The sequence below is a fragment of the Neovison vison genome, chromosome 13 (assembly GCF_020171115.1).
Source record: "Neovison vison isolate M4711 chromosome 13, ASM_NN_V1, whole genome shotgun sequence".
NCBI lineage: Eukaryota > Metazoa > Chordata > Mammalia > Carnivora > Mustelidae > Neogale > Neogale vison.
Window position 1 is genome coordinate 9,738,866 of NC_058103.1, and position 20,822 is coordinate 9,759,687.

A 20,822-nucleotide genomic window follows, 5' to 3' on the forward strand; every position below is an offset into this window, starting at 1 on the left:
GCGTCCTGGAGCCAGTAAGCCATGAGAGGAAAGGTATAGCCAGAAGCAGGTCAGGAAGACCTCGCAGGCGTGCATGGCCAAAGCCCCAGAAGAGAGAGACTCCAGGAAGAAACGCGCTTTCCTGGGAAACGTCTACACGCTCCACCAGCCCCACAGAGCAGTCTGGCCGTAACGGGTATTTTAGGAAGCGGCTTTTCCCTATGCGGAGAACTGGTTGTGTGTGAGCTGGACCCTCCAGCCAGGCTCCTTGTGGCCGGGGGGCGGGCAGAGAAGGGTTTGCCCAGAGACTGTCTCCGGGGCCTGACATGCCATTTTCCTTCCAGATTAAGGAGCTCACGGGCAATCTCAGCAGAAACTCTCCATCTTCCAGCCTGTCGCCTGGCTCGGGGGGCACAGACTCCGACTCTTCCTTCCCACCCACGCCCACCGCAGAGAGGAGCCTAGCGGTAGCCGTGAAGGATCAGAGGAAGGCCATCAGGACCCTGCTGGCATGGGTGCAGAGGAAGACGAGGAAGTAAGCCCTGGTGTCCTGTACCCCGCCCAGCACATGCTGTTGTCAGGCCAAGGGCAGTGGGGGGGGGGTGCTTTGCGGAGTGGCGGAGTGGGGCGGAGGAAGGGGGCATCAGCATGTGTTAATGTACACACCTGTCGCCTCCTAGAGGCTCTGAGAGCAGGGAGCGCTGTGCATCTGCGGTTTCTGCACACACAGAGCTGCCTTTGCAGAGCGCTTGGTTTGCAGAAAACTGACAGGAAGATTGGAATACAAATCAAAGGGGCTTTGCCCCGTTTAATGCCAAGGTGAGAAAGGCTCTTGGATCCTCATGATGGGTACGTATCCACTGCTGAGCTTCAAGGGCTCTTTCAGAGTCTGTACCAACTTAAACACTAGGAACAATAAAGGCGGTATCGTGCTCTGTTAGGTGTAACCTTGCCAAAACCGAGACAGGTGACCCAGAGCAAAGGTCCTAGGGCGGCTGGGTGACCCCATGCCAGCAGGTCGGGGCTCTCTGCAACTTTGCATCAGGCTTTTACTGGCAGCCAGCTGACGGCTCTTGGGGCCCCTGGGCAGTGAACCCTGGGTGGGGACGGCTGGAAAGTTAGGTCACCTGTGATAAGAGCCACGCCCCTGCGGGGACACACAGAGACCTGGTGCCCTCCTGGCACATCACAGCCACACCTGCAAGATGGTAATTTACCCACCTTCCGGGACCGTGAGGATTATGTGACGCAAGCTCATGGAAGCGCCTTGCACGGTCCTATAGCACTTATCGGGCCCCTTCTCCCCGCTCAATGGAAATAGAAAAGAAAAAAGAAGAGAAGAGAGTTGGATCTTTGGGTTTGGGCTGAGGGATCGGGCATGATAAAGTCGGTGAACACTAACAACCCTCAGATGTGGTTTAAAATAAATCAGCCGAAGGAGAGCTCAGTGCCAGGAGGTGGGGTGACAGTCAAGCTTTCATGTCCACGGGATGGTGGACCGGGTCTGTGTCTGTATCATGGCAGTGGCCGCCATCTGTACCCTATGCCACCCCCACCGGAGAGCCTCTGGAGAAATCCAGGTGAGGTCAATGGCTCAGTAGTTTCCCACCAATGTCAGGGTCTCGCTTCTGGCGGTTGACTCAGGGGACAGAAGGCATGTAAGGGAAGCCAGACAGACAGTATGGGAGCTCTCTGTACCCACTTTTCCAGCTTCTTAGCAATCTCAAGTGATTTCTAAATGAAACTCTCTTTTCAGAGAGGTCAGTGACCACAGTTGGGAGATGGGTGGTGTCTTGGGATGGATCCTAAAGGAAATTAGTGCCTGGCAGGACTCTCTCTCTCTCTCTATCCCTCACGTGTAGATGGTTGATGTTTTTGATAGGAATAATGACATTGGCTGCCACTTACTTGGTGGCTTGTGTGTGTCACGTGGGCAAAACCTAACACTTCCCCCAACAGCCGCCAAGGGGTCGACATGAGACGATCCCCATTTTACAACTGAGGAGCTGGAGGGTCAGAGGATCCAGGATTCGCCGCAGCGGGGCTGCGGGGGCTGGGAGCAGCCAGGCTGTGACCTTGGTGTTGACTACACGCCCCGATTGGCTATTGCGACCCTCACTGCAGCATGCACAGGGTGCAGAGTCGCTCCTTTACGTGTCTGGGAATCTGAGAGCACAAGCTCCTATATTTGGCCTCTCAGTGCAGATTATACCTTTCTCTTCTATTATTCTAGATTATTCTAACATTATTCTGTTTCCCTGGAAATGGAGATCTGGGTGGTTCGGAACCGCTCTCCCGGGTCCCAGGGCCTCGCGAATCGGCATCTCGGGGGGCTCCGAGGCCTGTGAGGCTGCCATGTGTGGGCTCCTCGCCGGGGAGGGGCGTGCCTGTCCTGACTCACAGCGTGGCCGGCGTGGCCGCTTTGCTGCAGGTATGGTGTAGCGGTGCAGGACTTTGCTGGCAGCTGGAGAAGCGGGATGGCCTTCCTGGCAGTGATCAAGGCCATCGACCCCAGCCTGGTGGACATGAAGCAGGCCCTGGAAGACTCCATGCGGGAGAACCTGGAGAAGGCTTTCAGCATCGCGCACGAGGCCCTCCACATCCCCAGGCTCCTGGAGCCAGAAGGTAGTGCTCGTTCTCTCTCTCTCTTTTTTTGCTTGTTAACAATTTTTTTGACATAAGATGTAGACAAATTGGGAAAATACAGAAAAATCTAATGAAGACATGTTTATATTTCCTATATCCCCGCCCCTTAGTATTTTTCCACGCGTCTCATTACTTTTTTTTTATATAATTGAGATCATTTGGTGCATGTATACAGGTGACCCTTGAACAACGTGGGGGGGTGGGGGTAGGGGTGCTGACTGGCCCATCATACTTGGAAACCCACGGGTCCCTTCTGACCCCCCAGAAACGTGACTGCCAGTAGCCTCCTACTGACTAGAAGCCTTGCCGAGAACAGGACCAGTGAATTAACACATACTGTACGTTATATATATTTTGTGCTGTGTTCCTACAGTAAAGTAAGCTAGAGAAAAGAAAATGTTGCTAAGGAAAACATAAGGAAGAGAAAATACATTATAGGACTGTACTGTGTTTTTTGGGGGGAAAAAACATCTGCGTATGAGCAGCCCTGCCCAGCTCAAACCCGAGTCTTTCCAGGGTCACGTGTGGTTTTATATTTTACTTTTTGTGATTACGTTTTTTATTTGAATGCAGCATAGTTACCATATGGTGTTGTCTTCGTTTCAGGTGTACAGTCTAGTGACTCGGCAGTTCTGTACATTGCTCAGTGCTCCTCATGATAACCGTGCTCTCCGTCCCCACTGCCTGTCTTTTGCTTTTTTTTACTTAGCGTTGTCATTATGACAGCTGCGCTGTGCCTGTTGCTGTCGTGTCTCTGTTATCCGTTTCTACATAGTGGCCTAGCTCATGGGCCTACCAAAAGTCTCCGTAGGTCTCCTACCCCCGGGGGACACTGAGGTTGTTTGGAAATAGTCACTTTTATACATGACCTGCAGTGACCATCTTACTGAACGGACCTCAGCGGGCGGGCGTCCCACAGGATGTCTTCCGGGACCAGACGCCGCCTGGGGAATGCCGGACTTGGAAAGTGAGCACCTTTCTAAGGTGTTTGGCTGGCTGTCAGGCTGCTTTCCGCGTGGCTGGGGCTGATTTGGGACTCCCTCCAGCAGAGAGGAAGGGTCCCGACTCAGCAGACTCCCGGATGGGGCCGGCAGTAAGCCGTCTGCTCCCGGGGTTGGGGGAGCAGGAGGAGGTGGGAATTCAGCAGGAAATAACGGGACAGCCTTGGGAGCGAGGAATTCTGGATTCTTCGGCATCCCAGCTCCGCTGTCCATCAGCCAGATGTGAGACTATAGTCAAGTGATTCATCCGCTCTGGGTCTCAATTTCCTCAAATACAAAACAAAGAGAAGAAAAAAACCTCAAAGTTCTTGGGGGCTCTTCACCATGAAGCATTCCTTGACCGTGTTTAAACATCACACAATTGCCGTCCTTCTAACTCCTGTGTCTCTCTTGACAGACATCATGGTTGACACGCCAGACGAGCAGTCTATCGTGACTTACGTGGCACAGTTTCTGGAACATTTCCCGGAGCTGGAGGCCGTATGTTTGTTTCCCTTACCTTTAATATAGAAAGCGTACATTCGCATCTGCTGGCATCACACAAAGCTGGGGTTCAGGCCGCGTTGCTCTGTGCAACAAGCAGGGATAGTCAGAATTGGATCTCAAGTCCCTTGAGCGTTGCCTTGGCACATTTTAATTTCAGAATCATAGATAAGGTTTATGTTTAAAAGCAGGATGGCAAATTGGTTAGCCATACCTCTTACAGACGTCTTCCCATACCAGACTTCACTGAGATTGTCAAAGGTGCTCTCTTATCACATGGATTGGTGACCTGATCCTCTAGGCGTCCGATGGAACATTTTAGCAGTTTATCAGATTTTATCAGAGTGTGCAAAAAAAGACAATGACCGATCGTTCAGAAGCACACCCTCTTATTTTTTTTTAAAAAGATTTATTTATTTATTTGACAGACAGATCACAAGTAGGCAGAGAGGCAGGCAGAGAGAGAGGAGGAAGCAGGCTCCCGGCTGAGCAGAGAGCCTGATATGGGGCTTGATCCCAGTACCCTGGGATCATGACCTGAGCTGAAAGCAGAGGCTTTAACCCAATGAGCCACCCAGGTGCCCCACACACCCTCTTATTTTCAGAATCCCAGATTATACTTGGAACAAAATCAGACCCTTCAGAAGTCATCACAGGTCTACTGAACTTGCACCCACCCCACGCCCAACCTTGAGATGATAATAGTGATGGCAACAATGTAACAGTAAATCTCTGTTGAATTCACTGGTAAAATAGTGATGGCAACAATGTAACAGTAAATCTCTGTTGAATTCACTGGTAATTTACCAGACACGGTCAAGGGGACTCAGCAGTAAGCTGGACGGATGAGGTCCCTGACCTGGTACAGCTTTGTTCTACTGGATAAACCAGTTAACAAGTGAACAAACACATTCTAGTGGTTCAGGTGGTGGTTAAGTACTAGACAGAAGCAGAGTAAGCATGAGAAGCCGATGCTGACGGGGAGCAGAGCCGCACTTGGAGCTGGAGGCTGGTCAGATCGGTGCCCTGCGTGTCTCCAGGCTGGCTGCCCCTCCCGCCCGACATGGCTCTGTGTGTTACAGATGAGGATACAGATGGTCAGAGAAGCTCAAAGACCACCCCAGGATCATGGCTACTGAGAGACCCCAGGTCTCTGTGACTCCTCAGTTCAGGCTCTTAGATTCCCTGACAACATGTGGCTGAAACTGAGGCCCCATTTCATGCACCTCCAAAGAGCCAGATGGGGTCCTCCTGTGCTGTGGCTCGGCTCTCATTCCATTCCCTTTCTGTGTGTCTGTGTTTCCCCCTGTCCCTGCACCACAGATCACTCCCCAAGGTGCCTAAAAGGAATTCCTTGGGCTGGAATGGCAGTTCTGCCACTTAAAGCTGTGCAACCTTGAGCTGCTTACTTAACGTCTCTGATACATGTCATCAGTGAAATGAAAATAGTACCCACATGGCAGAGATGCGTGAAGAATAAATTGATGGTATAAAGTACCCAGTCTTCTGCCTGCCAGACAGTTGATGCTCAGCAAAGGGTGGTGATTGTGACTGTTTTGTAATTCCGTTTTCTCTGCCCATGACTAAATTCTGAGATGCTAGGCACCAGAGCCTTTATGAACCCTGAGCTCTTAAGCTGTAGGCAGAGTCTGAAATCAACCGAATCTTACGGTAACCGTGTGAGTCGAGGTCATAGCCAAGATTCAGCAAATCTGACACTTGGACCTCCCCAGCGCTGGGGTGGGAGACTGGGGCTAGGAGGAAAGAGATTGAATGAGAGAAGAAACCTGGAGAGAGCGATCCTGGTTCACAGAACACAGCACGTTACTGCAACTGACCTTATACATCCTCAATGGAATACAGGTGGGAAGTCCCCGCCGATCTAGACACTCACTCAATGGTCCCTTAACCATTCAGCTGAGTGTAATTCATCTTCCTAACCCTTGGGTAAGCCCAGCTCAGCCATGTGCCAGACACCGTGTCTAGCTTTGTGGCCCAGCATACGGTTTCTTTGAGTAAATGGATCACATGCGCTTGGAAAGAAGGTGTCTTAGGCAGTGAAAAAATGGACATTTTTTGAATACTGATTAGATAGAGTTGGTTACTCTGTTCTTCTAGTATTGTGTACACTTACTGATTTTTCCCCCCCATCAACTAGTGTGAGGTGAAAATGTTAAAAATCTCCAACTTTTAATGGTTGTGGACGGGTTTCTCTTAGTTCTGTTAGTTTTCGCTTTTTGATGTTGAAGCTGTGCTATAAACGCACACACATTTAGGATTGTTGTTTGTTTTTGATGCCTTGATCATTGGCTTTTTCTGCTGTTTCGGTCTTTGTCTCAAAGCATACTTTGTCTGATAGGAATATAACCATACCGGCTTTCTTATGATTAGTGTTTATATGATCTACCTTTTTTCTTTTTCCCATCTTTTCTTTCCAGTGTATGTGTGCTTATAGTTAAAGCAGGTCCTTGTAAAAACAGTATACAGTTAGGTCTTCTTTTTTATCCATTCTCACAAGAGTTCGTGAGTCATTTTATTAGTGTGTTTCTCAACTATTGACATAGATTTAATCTACCATTATTGTTTTTCATTGGTCCTGTCTGTTCTGTGCTCCTTGGTCCTTCCTTCCTAACTTTTTATTATTATTATTTGATTTTTTTTGTTTCCATTTTATCTCCTCTGTTGGCTTTTTGACCACGTCTCCTTGTTTTATCTTTGCAGTAGCTTCTCTAGAGATTATAATACACATCTTGAACCTACTTTAGTCTGCCTTGAATTGTTATATTGCTTTGAGTAAAATGCGTATTGTATGCATTTTTAAGTATGTAACAATGTAATTCCATTTGCTTCTCTGTTCCTTTGGGCTATTACTGTCATTTACTTTACTTCTATATGTGTTTTAACCCCCAGTGCTTTGTTATTGTTGCTGCTTTAAATAGGAGACTTTTTAAGAAAAGTTTTGGGTTTTTTTAAAGGTTTTATTTATTTATTTGACAGACAGAGATCACAAGTAGGCAGAGAAGCAGGCAGAGAGAGAGGAGGAACCAGGCTCCCTGCTGAGCAGAGGGCCTGATACAGGGCTCCATCCCAGGAACCTGGGATCATGACCTGAGCCGAAGGCAGAGGCTTTAACCCACTAAGCCACCCAGGCGCCCCAAGAAAAGTTTTTAAATAGTCTTTTATGTTGACCATATATTTACCATTGGGTGCTTTGTAGTCGCTCCTTCAGATCCAGGCTTCCGTCTATGGTCCTTTCCCTTCAGCCTGGAGAACTATCTCTATCTCTATATTATCTTGTATTATCTCTGTATTTCTTGTTGTCCTGCTTACTTTTGGAGACTTTTAATTTGCTAGTTCTAACCCCGGGTCATATTGGAGTCTACTTCTAATGATTGTCATTTCTCTTGACTGTGGATCTCATTTTCCTGCTTCTCTGTGTCTTACAATGTTACATTTTATGCTAGACCTGGTATAAGAAAGAACAGTAGAGACTGAGATAGCCAACATTTTTACCCCAGAGACATGTAGCCTTTTCCCAAACAAGGACCTAGTTGAGTAGCTGATTGTTTTGACCTTTCAAGAGTCACTAACGGCTCCATTGCAGTTCCACTTAATGTCAGCCACCTGATTTCCGATGATTTTAGGATGAGGTCAGTTGACTCTCTCCACCAGTACGCCGGGAGCCAGTACCACCAAGATGGCTCTCTGCTGTCCACTCCTGCTCTCAGCTGCTTCTTAGCAAAAGTCCCCATGTGGAAGAAATAGTCTATGAAGACAATTGGTTTTGCATTTGGGGCCCTTCCACATTTAATCTCCCACACTGGCCCATGCAATCAAGAAAGATTCAGCTCATCTTTCCTTAGCCTGGGTAGGCTCACTCTCTTAGCCATGCTCAGACTAGGTAATGGCCCACCCATGTAAAGTAGCTGAGACTCACTTCGGAAGGGCTGGTCCTTTTCTAGAGTTCAGTTTTTTGAGATCTCTTTGCACCCATAGCTTTTAAAAATACATTATTTGGGGGCACCTGGGTGGCTCAGTGGGTTAAAGCCTCTGTCTTCAGCTCAGGTCATGATCCTAGGGTCCTGGGATCGAGTTCTGCATCAGGCTTTCTGCTCACAGGGAGCTGAGCTGCTTCCTCCTCTCTCCCTGCCTGCCTCTCTGCCTACTTGTGATCTCTGTCAAATAAATAAATAAAATCTTTTTTAAATTTTTAAAAAATACATTATTTTGAACTTAATCTGGTGTTTTCACATTTCAGCAAGAGCAACTATTGGCATCTCTCCGTGAGAATGCTTTGCATTAGTTCTGAAGTGGCTTTTTCCATGTTGGTCTTTGTTTTGTGAAAATGGAATATACATTGTACTTCAGCACTCCTGATTTTTATGTTGCCCTGTTTCTTCGCAGGAAGATTTCATGGATTCAGATAAAGAAGCCCCTATCGAATCCACCTTTGTCCGCATCAAAGAAACTCCCTCTGAACAGGAGAGCACAGTGCTCCTTCTGACTGAAAACGGGGAGCGAGCCTACACTGTTAACCATGAGGCCAGCCAACCACCACCCTCCAAAGTCTTTGTCTGTGACAAGCCCGAGAGCGAGAAAGAATGCTTCCTCAGTGGTGTGTCCAGCCATGCACTGTCAGACCGCTCCCCCGAGTTCACGCCCCAGATCATCGACCAGGCCCTCCAAGGGGTCCCAGGTAAAGCCAGCAGCACCAATGACCCACCTCCAGAATCTTCCATTTTATCATCCAGAAAGGACAGCCGGAGGTCCAACTCTTTACCCATCAAGAAAACTGTGCACTTCGAGGCTGACACCTACAAGGATGCTTCCTGCAGTAAGGACCCTTTCTACAGTCAAGACCTTCGCTTTGAAGGGAGCCCAAGAGGGACAAAGGACTCATTGCCAAAGCAGGATGGGTACATCCTGGCAGTTGAGACTGCTGAGGAAAAGCCAAAACAGGAGGTTCCAAAAGGTTCGGAAGCAACCTCTGATGAGTCCCCAGGTGACATCTCTTTGGTGGACAGTAAGATCAATCATTCGCAGACTGCCCAGAGTTCTCCCTCCTGGAACGGAGAGCCAGAGGGTGCGGCCAGCCCCAGGGAGGAGAGTTGTCTGCTTTCACCCTTTGGGGACAACACTGTTATGGCTGATTCCTTGGAGATCAAGGTCAAGCTGCTGACCGTAGAAGCTATGAGTAACGAAGACTGTTATGAAGATGTTCCTTTAAAAGCCTCTACATTTAACAACGACCTCATAGATTTTGCCTCAACCAGCCAGGCTTTCACGGAGGTTCCTTGGCCTCATGAGAAGAAACCAGCAGAGGATGAGGTTTTGGAGAATCAGGCTGAGAAACTGGGGAAGAGGAGAAGTAAGTCTGCACACCAGAGGAAAGGTTCAGATGAGTCCCCGGAGAGGCCCAGTAAGCTTGAATCTCACAAGGACCCCAGGCAAGAAGACCAAGGCCATTCTCTGGCCCCAGGAGAGGCGCCTGCTGATAAGAAGCCGGAGGTGTACGAGAAGCCCAAGCGGAAGTCCACACGCCGCCATCTGGACGAGGACGAAGGGGAGGTTACGGGGCTGCGGGGGCCAGAAGGGGAGGCGCCCTCTGAGCCTCCGAGCAGCAGCGTCAGCCTGGAGACCCTGCACAGTCGCAGCGAGGCGGGCCTGGACTTCAAGCCCTCCCCGCCGCTGTCCAAGGTCTCGGTCATCCCCCACGAGCTATTCTACTACCCGCACTATGAGGTGCCCCTGGCTGCGGTTCTGGAGGCTTATGCAGAGGGCGCGGAGGACTTGAAAAACGAAGACCTGGATCTTGAGGAGCCGGACGGCTATCTGTGTGATGTGGGGGCCAGGGACGAGGCCGAGGAGGTCGAGGAGGCCGAGGAGGTCGAGGAGGTCGAGGAGGCCGAGGAGGCCGAGGAAGCCGAGGTGTCTCAGAGCAGCTGCAGCTTCTCAGGGCTGGGCGAGGATGTCCCCGAGGCCAGTTTCCCTGCAGTGCCATGCCCCACTGGGGGTGTGGAAAACACCAGACTGACCTCAGAACCTGCCGACCTGTCCCCACCAGATGACCACCAGCAAGGGGAGGCCGAAGACAGTTCCCATGTGGAGAACCAGCAGGTACTTATTCGTGGGTTCGGGAACCCTGGGCCCTACATGAGGACTCTGCTCTTCTCCCTCCACAAAATAGAGAAGGAGAAGATTCCCTCATGGGCAGCCCAGGCCAGAATTTAAGGAGGCACTCGCTCAGGCTCGGGCAAGGACAGGGTTGGCACCCTTCAGCACTCCTGAGATTTGTACGTCAGGTGCCTCCCTGGCCTCCCCATAGCCCTGGCCCTCCACCCAAGGGGGCCGAGGGGATGGAATGAGGTCATGTTTGAGGGCCAAGGGTAGTGGTAGTGATCACTGTCAGTGCTACTCATAGCTACGTCTAGTGCATGCTCAGTGAACCTGAACCCCCCTTGACTCTGGCCTTGAGTTTTGAAAATTGCCTGTTGGTACATTTTCTGCTTACAAGCGGGGGACACGCACTTCAGAGTTCTAGCAGCGGGGCACACACTCAGCCACCACTTGGTATCCCCATTTGCCTGGCACAGCAGCTTGAGGGGCTGCCGGCATGGGTTATGAAAGGGTACAGGGGGCCCTGAGCTGCTGTTCCTCTCGGTCCTCCCCCTTCCCTCCCGTCCAGCCAAGCCAGCCTTCCCCCAGGCTCCCAGGCACTCCACACTCTGCTCTGCCTCCCTCAGCTTCGCTTGGCAAACACTGATGGCCCCTTCAAAGCCCAGTGTCAGTGACACCTCCTCCTAGGAGCCTTCCTAGGTTCTCCCCAGGCAGAACAGTTGCTTTCTCCTCCATAGCCAGCAACACATGACAGCTCTCGAGTCTTCTGCTAGCCTGGTGTGGTAGGTTGTGATTTTCTGTCCCAGCAGAAGAGTGAGCATTTGAATCTTAAGACTCTGGAGAGCATCCTGATCCTGGGAGGGTTTGAGGTGCAGGAAACAAAGGTGGCTGGATTGCATGATGGCTTGGGGGGGTGTAAGGCGACACACGTAGGGTCAAGTCAAAGGCCAAGATAAAGATGACACTCTGGCTAGCAGCAGGGGAGAGTCAAGGCTGAGGGAGGGGCTGAAAGGCGCTCAGGGGAATGAGAAATCCTTGCACGAGGGCTTCCAGAGAAAGGGACACTCCCAGTAGCCCCACAAAAGACCCGTAGGATTTAGATGGGCCAGAAGGGGTGGCTTGGTCTTCTGGGTTCGCCAATCCCAGAGAACGCACTGGGTGGAACAGAATTCTCCGACAGGGACGACCTAGAAGCCAGCACGGCAGGACCGATGCTGTGTCTGTGTTTGGAGAGAGAAGGGAGTGGGGGAGTCCCGCAGGTGCCCGGAGCCACCTGCCACCTGCCCCTTCTGCCTCCGGGGTGAGGAACCCGGGCCCAGCCCCCCCCCCACCTGCCGTCTGCTGACTTGCTGGAAGACCAGATCTTGGGGTCCCCAGGCTGGGGGACCATGACAACAACTACAGCAATTCTTGGGACTGTTAAGGGATAGATCTTTTAGGACAGAAGAAAGGGGACTGAGTGGGTGACAGGAAGAAGGACTAATTTTCATCTCTACCCGTCTCTACTATTTAAAATGGCTTCTTAGCAGCTCCCTTCCTCCCTCGGGGCCGACTGAATGTCTCTGCGGCCATGGAGACCTGTCCTTTACTGCCTTCTGCTTTACAAAGACAGAAGTTCTTTGCCAGGAGCAGGTGGTGCGGGTGCATGTGCCCAGCGCGTGGACAGGTGATCTGGGGTGTAGCTGGACGAGTCCTGGGCTGGGAGTGGAATTGGGAGACGTAGATTTGACTCTACCCTCCACTGAGCTCAGCACGACCCTTGGGGAGAGCTTCTATTCCTGGATCCAGTGGGCCACCATTTCCGTCTCTGGGCTCTGACCTGCCTGCCTCCCATGGCACTCGCCCCTCCCATGAGAGGGAGCACATGCCCCCCCCCAAGCACACCTGGTCCTTGGTGTGCCTTTGGTGGCACACATGGGGTCCCGGTAGTCCCGGGGGGCCTGGCTTGGGGCCCAGGAGGACAGGTGAGGCCTGGGAGTCTCGCCTCCTGTCAGACAAGATGACACAGGAACATTTCTCGGATACCTGGGCCTCTTTTTTTAAAAAAAAAAAAAAAGTAAAAGAAAAATCTTCCAAGAAGACTAGAACATGGAAAGTTTCTTTCAGTCTTAAAAAAAAAAAAAATGTCCTCTTCTCATTTCACCTTTCAGAAAAGGTAATGTTGGTCCCTGGATCCCAGAGAAGGAACTCGCATTTCCAAAGTGCTGGGAGCGTTTTTTCAGTTCCTGCAAGGACCTTTGTTCTCCTGGACTAGCCCCGCTAATCCCCAGCTTCCCGTACCTGTTGAGCAGGTTCTTCCAGCCCCTGAAGGGACTCTTTTTTTTCTTTTTTTTTTTTAATTTTGTTATGTCCATCATGGTACAATATGTCATTAGTTTTTGATGCAGTATTCCAAGATTCGTGGTTTATGTGTAATACCCAGGGAGAGCGGGCTCTAGCAATCCCCAGGCTTCTTGGCTTCCTTTTTTTTTTTTTTTTTTTTAAGATTTTATTTATTAATTGAACAGAGAGAGAGCATACACAAGCAGGGGGAGCGGCAGGCAGAGGGAGAGGGAAAAGCAGGCTCCCCACTGAGCAGGGAACCCGAGGGAGGGCTCGATCCCAGGACCCCTGCAATCATGACCTGAGCCAAAAGCAGACGTTTAACCAACTAAGCCACCCAGGCACCGCTGCTTCTCGGCTTCTTAACTTCCCTCTGGAATGTTGCTGATGGGCTCCAGATTTGCCCGCTGTGGACAGCCGTCAAAGAATCTTCCTCGTCAAAGAAATGCTAGATATGTTGTCCTGTGAGCCACCAAAGGCACAGTGAAGCTGTCATCCCACGAGCTATGAGTCTGTGTGTGGGGGCAACTCTCCCAGCTCAGGGGACCCCTTTGCATGTGGTGGCCCACGTGGCTTCCCGGATCCGCTCCTCTGTTTAAGCAGATGATGGTTGCGTGAAGGGCCCCACATGGCCCACTGTACGGGGCAGCCTTCATGGGAAACACTGTGGTGTAGTGAGAAAAGACTGATAATGATTATACCCATCAGACAGACAAGGAGACCGAGGGCAAGAGAAAGCCGATTGGGTAAGCTAACTAACTCAGCCGCGATGTGAACGCAGGTCTGGGTGGCTCTGAAACCCATGCTCTTGTTACAATCTCTGGCCTTTGCCCTCTGCCCAGGGAGCCCGAGTGCGGGTGGGCTTGTCTTCCACGACAGGCCATGCTGGAAGGACTTCCCAGGAGGGGCAGGACTGGAGGGGATGCCCTAGCTTCCTGGACTTCGGGTTGAGCGGAGCGCTGCTGGCGGGGGCCGGGGGGGTGCTCACACACTGGGCCTCCCAGCATGAAATGCTGACTTGAAACGTTCGGTTGTCTTGTCCTTAAGTCCCAGGAATTCGGAAACCAGGGAAACTTAGCAAACTCTTTAGAAGAAAAGGTAATGGGAGAAACGATCAGCAGTAAAAAAAAGGAGAAAAGGAAGCATGTGGACCACGTAGAAAGTTCCATATTTATAGCACCCGGCAGCGTCCGATCCTCAGAGGACCTAGAAGAAGACCCTGGCGACCACAAAGTCCTCTCCAGGTATCTTGTTACTCTCTTCTTCCCTAGGGACCGAGCTCAAGAGTTGCTCCCTGAACTCATTCCGCTCTTGGTTTCTGATTCGAGGACTCAGAGTGGGGACGCAGAGGGGTGGGACCGGGAAGCAAGGGAAACACAGGTTCATACAAAATTCATCTGGCCAATGGGTCATTTGCCAGAATCAGAAAGAGATTCACCCTCATCCTCTCCACCCGGACTGCCCCACGCTGCCCAGAGAGCTGGAAGGACCTGAGGCCTGCCTTCTCCCCACTCCGAGGACCTTTGGGGGGCAGCTGGCAGTGGGCAGCAAGATGGCAGAGGCCGAGTAGGCGTGGGGCGTGGAACATCACCAACTCAGACGGATAGCCACTGTTTGACCTGCCCTGATGCGTTCAGTGTTTCCCATCCGATCCCTCATTGATTCTCACAGCAGCACCCAAGGCGGGTAGGAGGGACTGTGTGTCACCACGCTGGGCACAGAGGCTCTGGGGGTGCCGCCCAGCCTGGGGGACGGCAGAGCTAGGGTCTCGGATGCAGACTTGTCAGACTCCGTAATCCACATTCTCCCTTTGAGCCTTGCTGGCCTGTGGTCGGTGAGCCACACTGGCTGCAAAGGGGAAATCATTGAGATCAGCATTTAGGGAGAGAGTGGGGAGAAGCCAGGGCAGCGGACCCGGAGGAGGGGCTGGCAGGGGTCCTGCTTTCCATCTCCCTTCCGCTCTACTCCTGCACCTGCTCTACAGAGGATAAAAGGCGGCTAGACGGGGACCCAGGTGAGGGGCAAAATACTGCCGCCCACTTTGCACGTGACTCCAGAATCCCTCTCCCTATAGCGACATGGTCATGACCATCCAGCAGACATCCGTGGCTTAGCAGCAGGTGCCCGGGCTGCCATCTCGTCACCCCAGCTCAGGGAGGGGCCACTAGTCATCTAGTTCGGGAGAACTAAGCAGGCAGCTGGTAGTGCTCCTTGACCAGTCACTCCGGGAAGAGGTCAGCCGCAGTGGTGACGCGGGCACGGCCCCAGCCCCCAGGGGCTCGGGCAAGCGGGAGGGAAAGTGTGCAATGTTCTTTGAGCTCAGCACGGAGGGATAGCAGGGTCTGGATTTGGGGGTGAGGAGAGAAGGCATCCCGAGTGGAGGAGACAGCCCGAGCCGGTAGCAGGCACACAGGACATGTTAGCTGGATGCGAGGGGGTCAGAAGGAGCAGGGGGAGCCTTGTGGGGATTGAGCATCTTGGACACCAGCTGCATCCAGCCATGCCCACAAAACACGTCCCAGGGAAGAGGAGACAAAGCGGGAAGGAGGCCCAGTTGGCTTTTCCCGGCAAAGATCTGACGGATCTGCTTGGAGCGGGTGGCATCACCCCTCCTATCCCACCCCGGGCAAAGCTGTCGGTACGGCCTTGCATTCTAGCTGCGGTCCGCTCTTGGCAGCCGTTCAGCAGATGGGCAGAGGTGCGCTCCTTGGAAGCAATGAGTGAGGAACCCTGGAGCCCCTCCCGTGCACCACGTCATCTCTCCTGCCCCCTGCAATGCAGAGGGGGCCACCGCCCCCTTTGACAACTGAGAAAATGAGCTCAAAAAAGTCAGTGCCTGGCCTAAAGCTATCCTGCAGGGGACTGAGCCCCGGGCACCTTCCCTGCCAGACAGCCTGTTTTCCTGACTGTACCTTGACTTGGTCCCCCCTGGCGCTTCCCATTGGTCTAGGCAGAAAGGCCCATTGTCCCAGAACCTGTGGGACCTCTGGAGGACCTGTCTGTCCAGGCTCATCCGTGTCTTCTCTGGGTCACCTCTGCCTTCCTCCCCAGCCTGCCAAGCCCTTTGGCCTTCGTTGAGATCATTGAATGCCCCCCAAGCTCCTTTGCCTTTGAGGACCCCTTCTGTCCCCTGCACGTTCCCTGACTTCCTTCCCTGGGTTTCAGCTCCACTCCCACTTCCTCCAGGTAGCCTTCTTGGATTGCTCTGGGCTCTTTTTAATCCCCCTTCATCTGTTCTCACAATCCTACTCTCTTTCTTCACAGCATCTCTCAAAACAGTCCTTTCTCCTGTCGTTTGTGTAAGGCTCTGTTTATCATCTGCTGTTCCCTGAGACGGGGAAGCAGCTCCCCGGAGGCAGGGAGGGCGCACAGCAGTCCTGGCCCTTAGCGCCACGCCTGGCTCACAGCCAGCCTCTAATAAGAACTCTCCTTCGGGTGGATGATGAATGGGTCAGATCGCTCTCTCAGGCTGTGGTGGGTGGGCTCAGCACCAAGCCCAGTGCCTGGCACACAGTAGGCTCTTGATAATGTCTGGCGAAAGAATGAGGTTCAGGAGGGAAGCCTGACAGTCCTAGAACACAAAAACCACCTGTAGGAAAACAGGCGGAAAAAGAGAGGGCGGGAGGACAGGGGCCCTTCCTGAAGCAGATGTGCTTTTTTTACTAGAAAATACTATGAGCAGGTCGGGCTTCCCTTCGTCTCTGGGCACTCCCGTGAAGTGAACAGTGCTGGGTCCCTGACACCTGAGGCTGTCATTTTGTGATACATTTTCGTGATACATTTTGTCTCGTTCCTGTGCTGTGATACTGGCTGGGGGAACTAGCACAGGCTTTGCATTGAGGACAAGGACTGAAGTTTCCCGGGGCCACACCCAGCGCCTGGCACATAGTAGGTACTCAATACCTATTAGCTGGAAACATGCCAAGGCAGGGGAAGAGGTTGTTGAAGCTTTGGGATGGCAGCGGGCAGGATTACCAAGGCTGCCAGGTATGAATTCCCAGGAAATAAACTCTTGGGTCAGATGCCTTTTTCTTGGAGCCCCAGATGCCACGTGGGAGGTTTGCCTTAAGGAAACTGAGGTGGCTCTCTCTGACACCCAACCCCTAGTTCTGTTGAGCGGCAAGACGGGGCCCTTGGGACCTGGAGTACACTGTTCTTACCACCAGCACTGCAGCTCCATGAAGTAGTTGGGGAAGGAATGATGACCCATTTTACAGATGAGGAAAACAGTCACCGTATGTGACTAAGATGGCCAATTAATCAGGAGCCCAGGCTGCTTGGCTGGGTATCTTTTGCCTCAGCCCCGTGTGAATCAGCTCTAGTAGATGATCAGACATACATCAGCCTCAAAGATACGGTCAGAAAATGAGCATCCTCGGGCATGAAAGGAAAAGAGGTGGCACACCCCAGAGCTGGACAGTCAGACAGCAGCGCTCTGCCCAGAAGGGAGCACTAGAAAGGGAGTCTGGATGGCCAGTCTCAGCCTGGATCTGATATTAGCAGAGGACCTCCAGCAATTCCCAGGTTTTGGGCTGTTTGGAGAAGGACCTCCCTTCCTTCCCTGAAATCCTGGGACTTTGAAAAATATGTGGTCTGCTTTCTATTTAAAATTCTTTCTCACTGTTATTTTTGTTTTGTTTTTTTTTTCCTGTAGATGAGGCCACAGTGTGTCTCTAATACCCATCCCATTATTTGTAAGCACACCCCAACCCAACATATTGGATAAGATTTCCGTTGCTGGGTCCGAAATCCTAGCTTGCCTTAAATCCGCAGGTGGAGGACTCGGGATGGGGGTGACCGGACAGCTGAGCCGCGAAGAGCCCTTGGTGGCAACCAATTCAAAACGTGTGTTTGTTTTTCAGGACTAGTCACAGTGACTCCAGCATTTACATTCGACGACATACTAACAGGTCTTTGGAATCGGTTAGTATGTGAATTTCTTCTTCTGCACGAGCCCTGCTAATCAGTTCATTTCCATCCTTCCTCCTCAGCCCAGAGGTTTGAAATCACTGATGTGCAACAGATAGACTTTTGGATAGAAGAGAAGCAAGTTCAAACCTTGTGGTTAAGCGTAGTCCAGTGGGATGTCCAGTGTGGGCAGTAGGGGGTGTGACTAAATAAAGTGGTAAAAAATGATGGTAAAGCCCGAAGGCCTCTTTGTGCACCCAAGACCCCCAATCCTACCCTGGTGCCCACGCCCAGAAAGCCCACCCTCGGAGATATCCGTGCGACACTTTGAGGCAGCGACTCAGCACGGGCTGTTTTGGGACCCAGAGCACTGTGGTCCGACTCGAGTGGGGGGGGGGTGCCTCTCCGATTCACTAGGCGGGGGTTGGGGGAGAGGATAGAATGCTGTAGAACGTCAGTTAGCAACTTGATTTGGGAACTGAATGTTTGCAATGTTGAGAACAGCGCTGCATGCTCGGCTTTGTATATTTAAAATCATTTTATTTTCTGTTTCAGAGATTTCATCTTTACTAATTGGGTTGCGGGGGTTTTGTTTATAAATTTCACTGTAGGATCATGTTAGCTATGTTCAGTTGAGGAACGCAGCAGATCTGGATGACAGAAGAAACCGAACGTTAACCAGGTTGGTGGCTTTCCTCGCAAGTTTTGTGGGGTCTATAGATATATATATTTTTTTCTTTTTCCATGATGCAGTCTGCCTTGTGGGGTGGCTCTTCTCCACCTCTCGTTGGTCGATGGCCATAGTCATCGCCTGAGCTCGTGCGAGGAGATACCTGGTGCAAAGCAAATGAATGGAAACTGGATATAAGCAGGAGGGAGAGTGGAAATTGATGGACACCGGGGGGCGGGGCAGGGTTCAGATAATGCTTCCGTTTGAAGCCGGATCAGGGTCATGAGCCTATAGCTGCATTTATACCGTGCAGCAGGGGAGGGGTAGAGCGGGGCAGGAGAGATGTGATGCTGGGTGTGGTCTCCACCTGGTCGCCCCTGACCCCGTGTTCATTCTGTGTCGCCACTGCAGGTACAATACTCAGAAGCTCACTGAGCTGATTTTACAGTTTTATGGCATCAGAGCAGACATGAAGAGGGAGTACAAACATGCCAGGATGTCTATGAAAGTATTTCTTGCTGTTCGAGAACTAGATGACCTAGTCAGATCTTGCTGAATCACAGCCCGTGTAGAACACAGGAGCCCAGAGAAATCCCCCAAACTCGGGCAATCTGGAGATCCCCCTATCCCTGTTAAAGTTACCGAATCACTTAATTGTCTTGATTTTTTTTTTTTTTTAAATATTTGCCACGGATTTCGGTTGGCTTGGAAGGACTTAGATTATTGGAGTGGAAAAGCCTCTCTGAATATCGCCCAACACCCGTGAGTGTGACCTTTAGAAGCCTGTCTCTCTGGCCAGAGGCAAGACCTGTTTCCCTCCTCTGCCATAAAATGGAAATATTAATTCATGTTGTCCACCAGGCACGACAGACTCCTTAGGAAAGTAGTGCTTCTCACTTTCAGGAGATAGAGACTTTGACAATTTAAACTAGAAGGTAAAGAAATGCAGTCATGCTTTCCAAATGTTTTGGAGCATTTATTACCTTTGTAATAAATAGAGTTTAAATCTTTTTTTAAGTTTTAAGAAAGAAAATTTCTGTCCGTTGTCATATGTGAATGAGTCCCTAGACCCAAAGGCCATGGTTTAACCCCTTGTTGGCCTCGACTCTGCATCAGGACACGGATCAGGGATGAGGTGGTTTTCCCTCCTCATCATCTCCACTGCCCGCCCCAGATGACCCTAAGAAGCTCACACTTGAGTTTTCCATAAATGCAGGTTTAAGCAGAAGCCCCCAACCCCCTTCCAGTCAGAGGATGCCCCCAGCCCTTTCCTTGGCCGGAACTGGGAGCTGTGGTTGGTTACCACCTCACCCTCGTAGGTTTTATCCACCAAGCCAAAGTGAAACATCACTTGGACACCCTCTGAAACACAAAAGAAGAAAGACTAGTCAGACCAAAGTCAAGTCTAGTCATTATCGTCAAGGTTCTGTTCCAAAGCCAAGATCAAAAGCCGGGCGGTGGGGGGCGGGGCGTGCCTGTGTCTCCGATGGCTGTTTTTAAATGATCTGTAATCAGGGCACTCTATTCCTTTAGATGACTTATGACGTCCCCTCTGTTAGTGACAGATGGCAGAGTGCCGTCAGTGTCCAGCTCTGCGTTAAGGACACCGTGGCATAAAGGAAGGTGTCCTGGATGAGGGGGGTGGGAGGGTTTAGTCATTATGTGGCCTTGAGCAAGCCAGCCACGGACCCCCCGTGAGTCTCGGCATGCCCATCTGCAGAATGGGGCTGATGGCCCAGCCCTCCTAGGGTTGTGCGGATGAACTGAGCCTGCGCAAAAACACAGCGCTCTCCCGGGACCCCGGCCCTCCTCTTGGGTCGGCACCTGTCCCGAGGGGCCCCTTGACCGGCTGGCTGGGAAGCCCTGGGCTCTCCCGTTGGGCAGTAAGGTTACAGGCCGGGGAGGCAGGGCGGGGGAGTCCTCCAACCCGGGACCCGAGTGTAACTGCCTTGCCTGTGTCTTCCGTCCTGCAGGAAGGCCAGCAACTCTGGCGAAGCCACATTGCTAGAGAGCCAGAGCCCCCAGAGCGACTCTCTGACACAGTTTGTCCAGCAGCCGGATATGATGTATTTTATTCTCTTCCTCTGGCTCCTGGTTTACTGCCTGCTGCTGTTCCCACAGCTGGACGTCAACAGACTCTGATGCGCGTGTCTGCATAATAAAAATCCACAGGCCCCTGAGCAGGGGGCGGGAGCTCTTCCTCCTTCACTGTTATTCGGGGCTGGAGGGGGGCACCTGTGCAGACGGTAGAGGGCCGCAGGGAAACAGCCCCCCTCTCCCTGCTTCTCCCCGGTTTCCTTTCTGTCCTGTTATGTGCTGAGCGTGCTTTGCTCCCTGGCTGTGTCCTCGACGTGCAGGTGTGTGTCAGACTAGAGCGTCAGGTGGCGTTTGATCCTGCGTGCCTGCTTTGTCAGGTAGGAAGCGTCCTTGCTCCTATTTAGCCATAAGCTGGGCCGTAGCCCATCCCCCATTCAGGTGTTTAAGGTCCAGATGGACTCGAGTGACCTGACTCTACAGAGGACATCCTCCTGACAGGAATAGCTGGGGGGATGCCCCATGGGGGGCCTCCATGGGGAAGAAAACTGCCCCATATTCCTCCCAGAGGGGGGTTTGAGTGAAAGTGCTGGGTGTCCGTGCACTTGTTGTGGCCTGGCTGTTGGTTATATCCGAGCAGCACAAAGCTGCTGTCTTCTGGA

General features: G+C 51.8%; 1 protein-coding gene across 3 annotated transcripts in view; it reads left to right on the forward strand.

Moving 5' to 3' along the window:
- CLMN (calmin) overlaps positions 1–20,319 on the forward strand; it is a 105,949-nt gene extending 85,630 nt beyond the window's left edge. Inside the window, exons 6-14 of one of the 3 annotated variants that reach the window (XM_044229752.1) lie at positions 324–514; positions 2,411–2,604; positions 4,024–4,106; positions 8,514–10,226; positions 13,596–13,792; positions 17,411–17,471; positions 18,068–18,138; positions 18,538–18,634; positions 20,104–20,319. In XM_044229752.1, coding sequence (XP_044085687.1) covers positions 324–514; positions 2,411–2,604; positions 4,024–4,106; positions 8,514–10,226; positions 13,596–13,792; positions 17,411–17,471; positions 18,068–18,138; positions 18,538–18,634; positions 20,104–20,268 — 2,772 coding nt within the window. In that variant the 3' untranslated portion in view covers positions 20,269–20,319. Of the gene's footprint in view, positions 1–323; positions 515–2,410; positions 2,605–4,023; positions 4,107–8,513; positions 10,227–13,595; positions 13,793–17,410; positions 17,472–18,067; positions 18,139–18,537; positions 18,635–18,838; positions 19,592–20,099 lie in introns of those variants that run through there. The other 2 variants (XM_044229753.1, XM_044229754.1) reach the window with 2 other exon arrangements.
- The last annotated feature ends 503 nt before the right edge of the window (positions 20,320–20,822 follow it).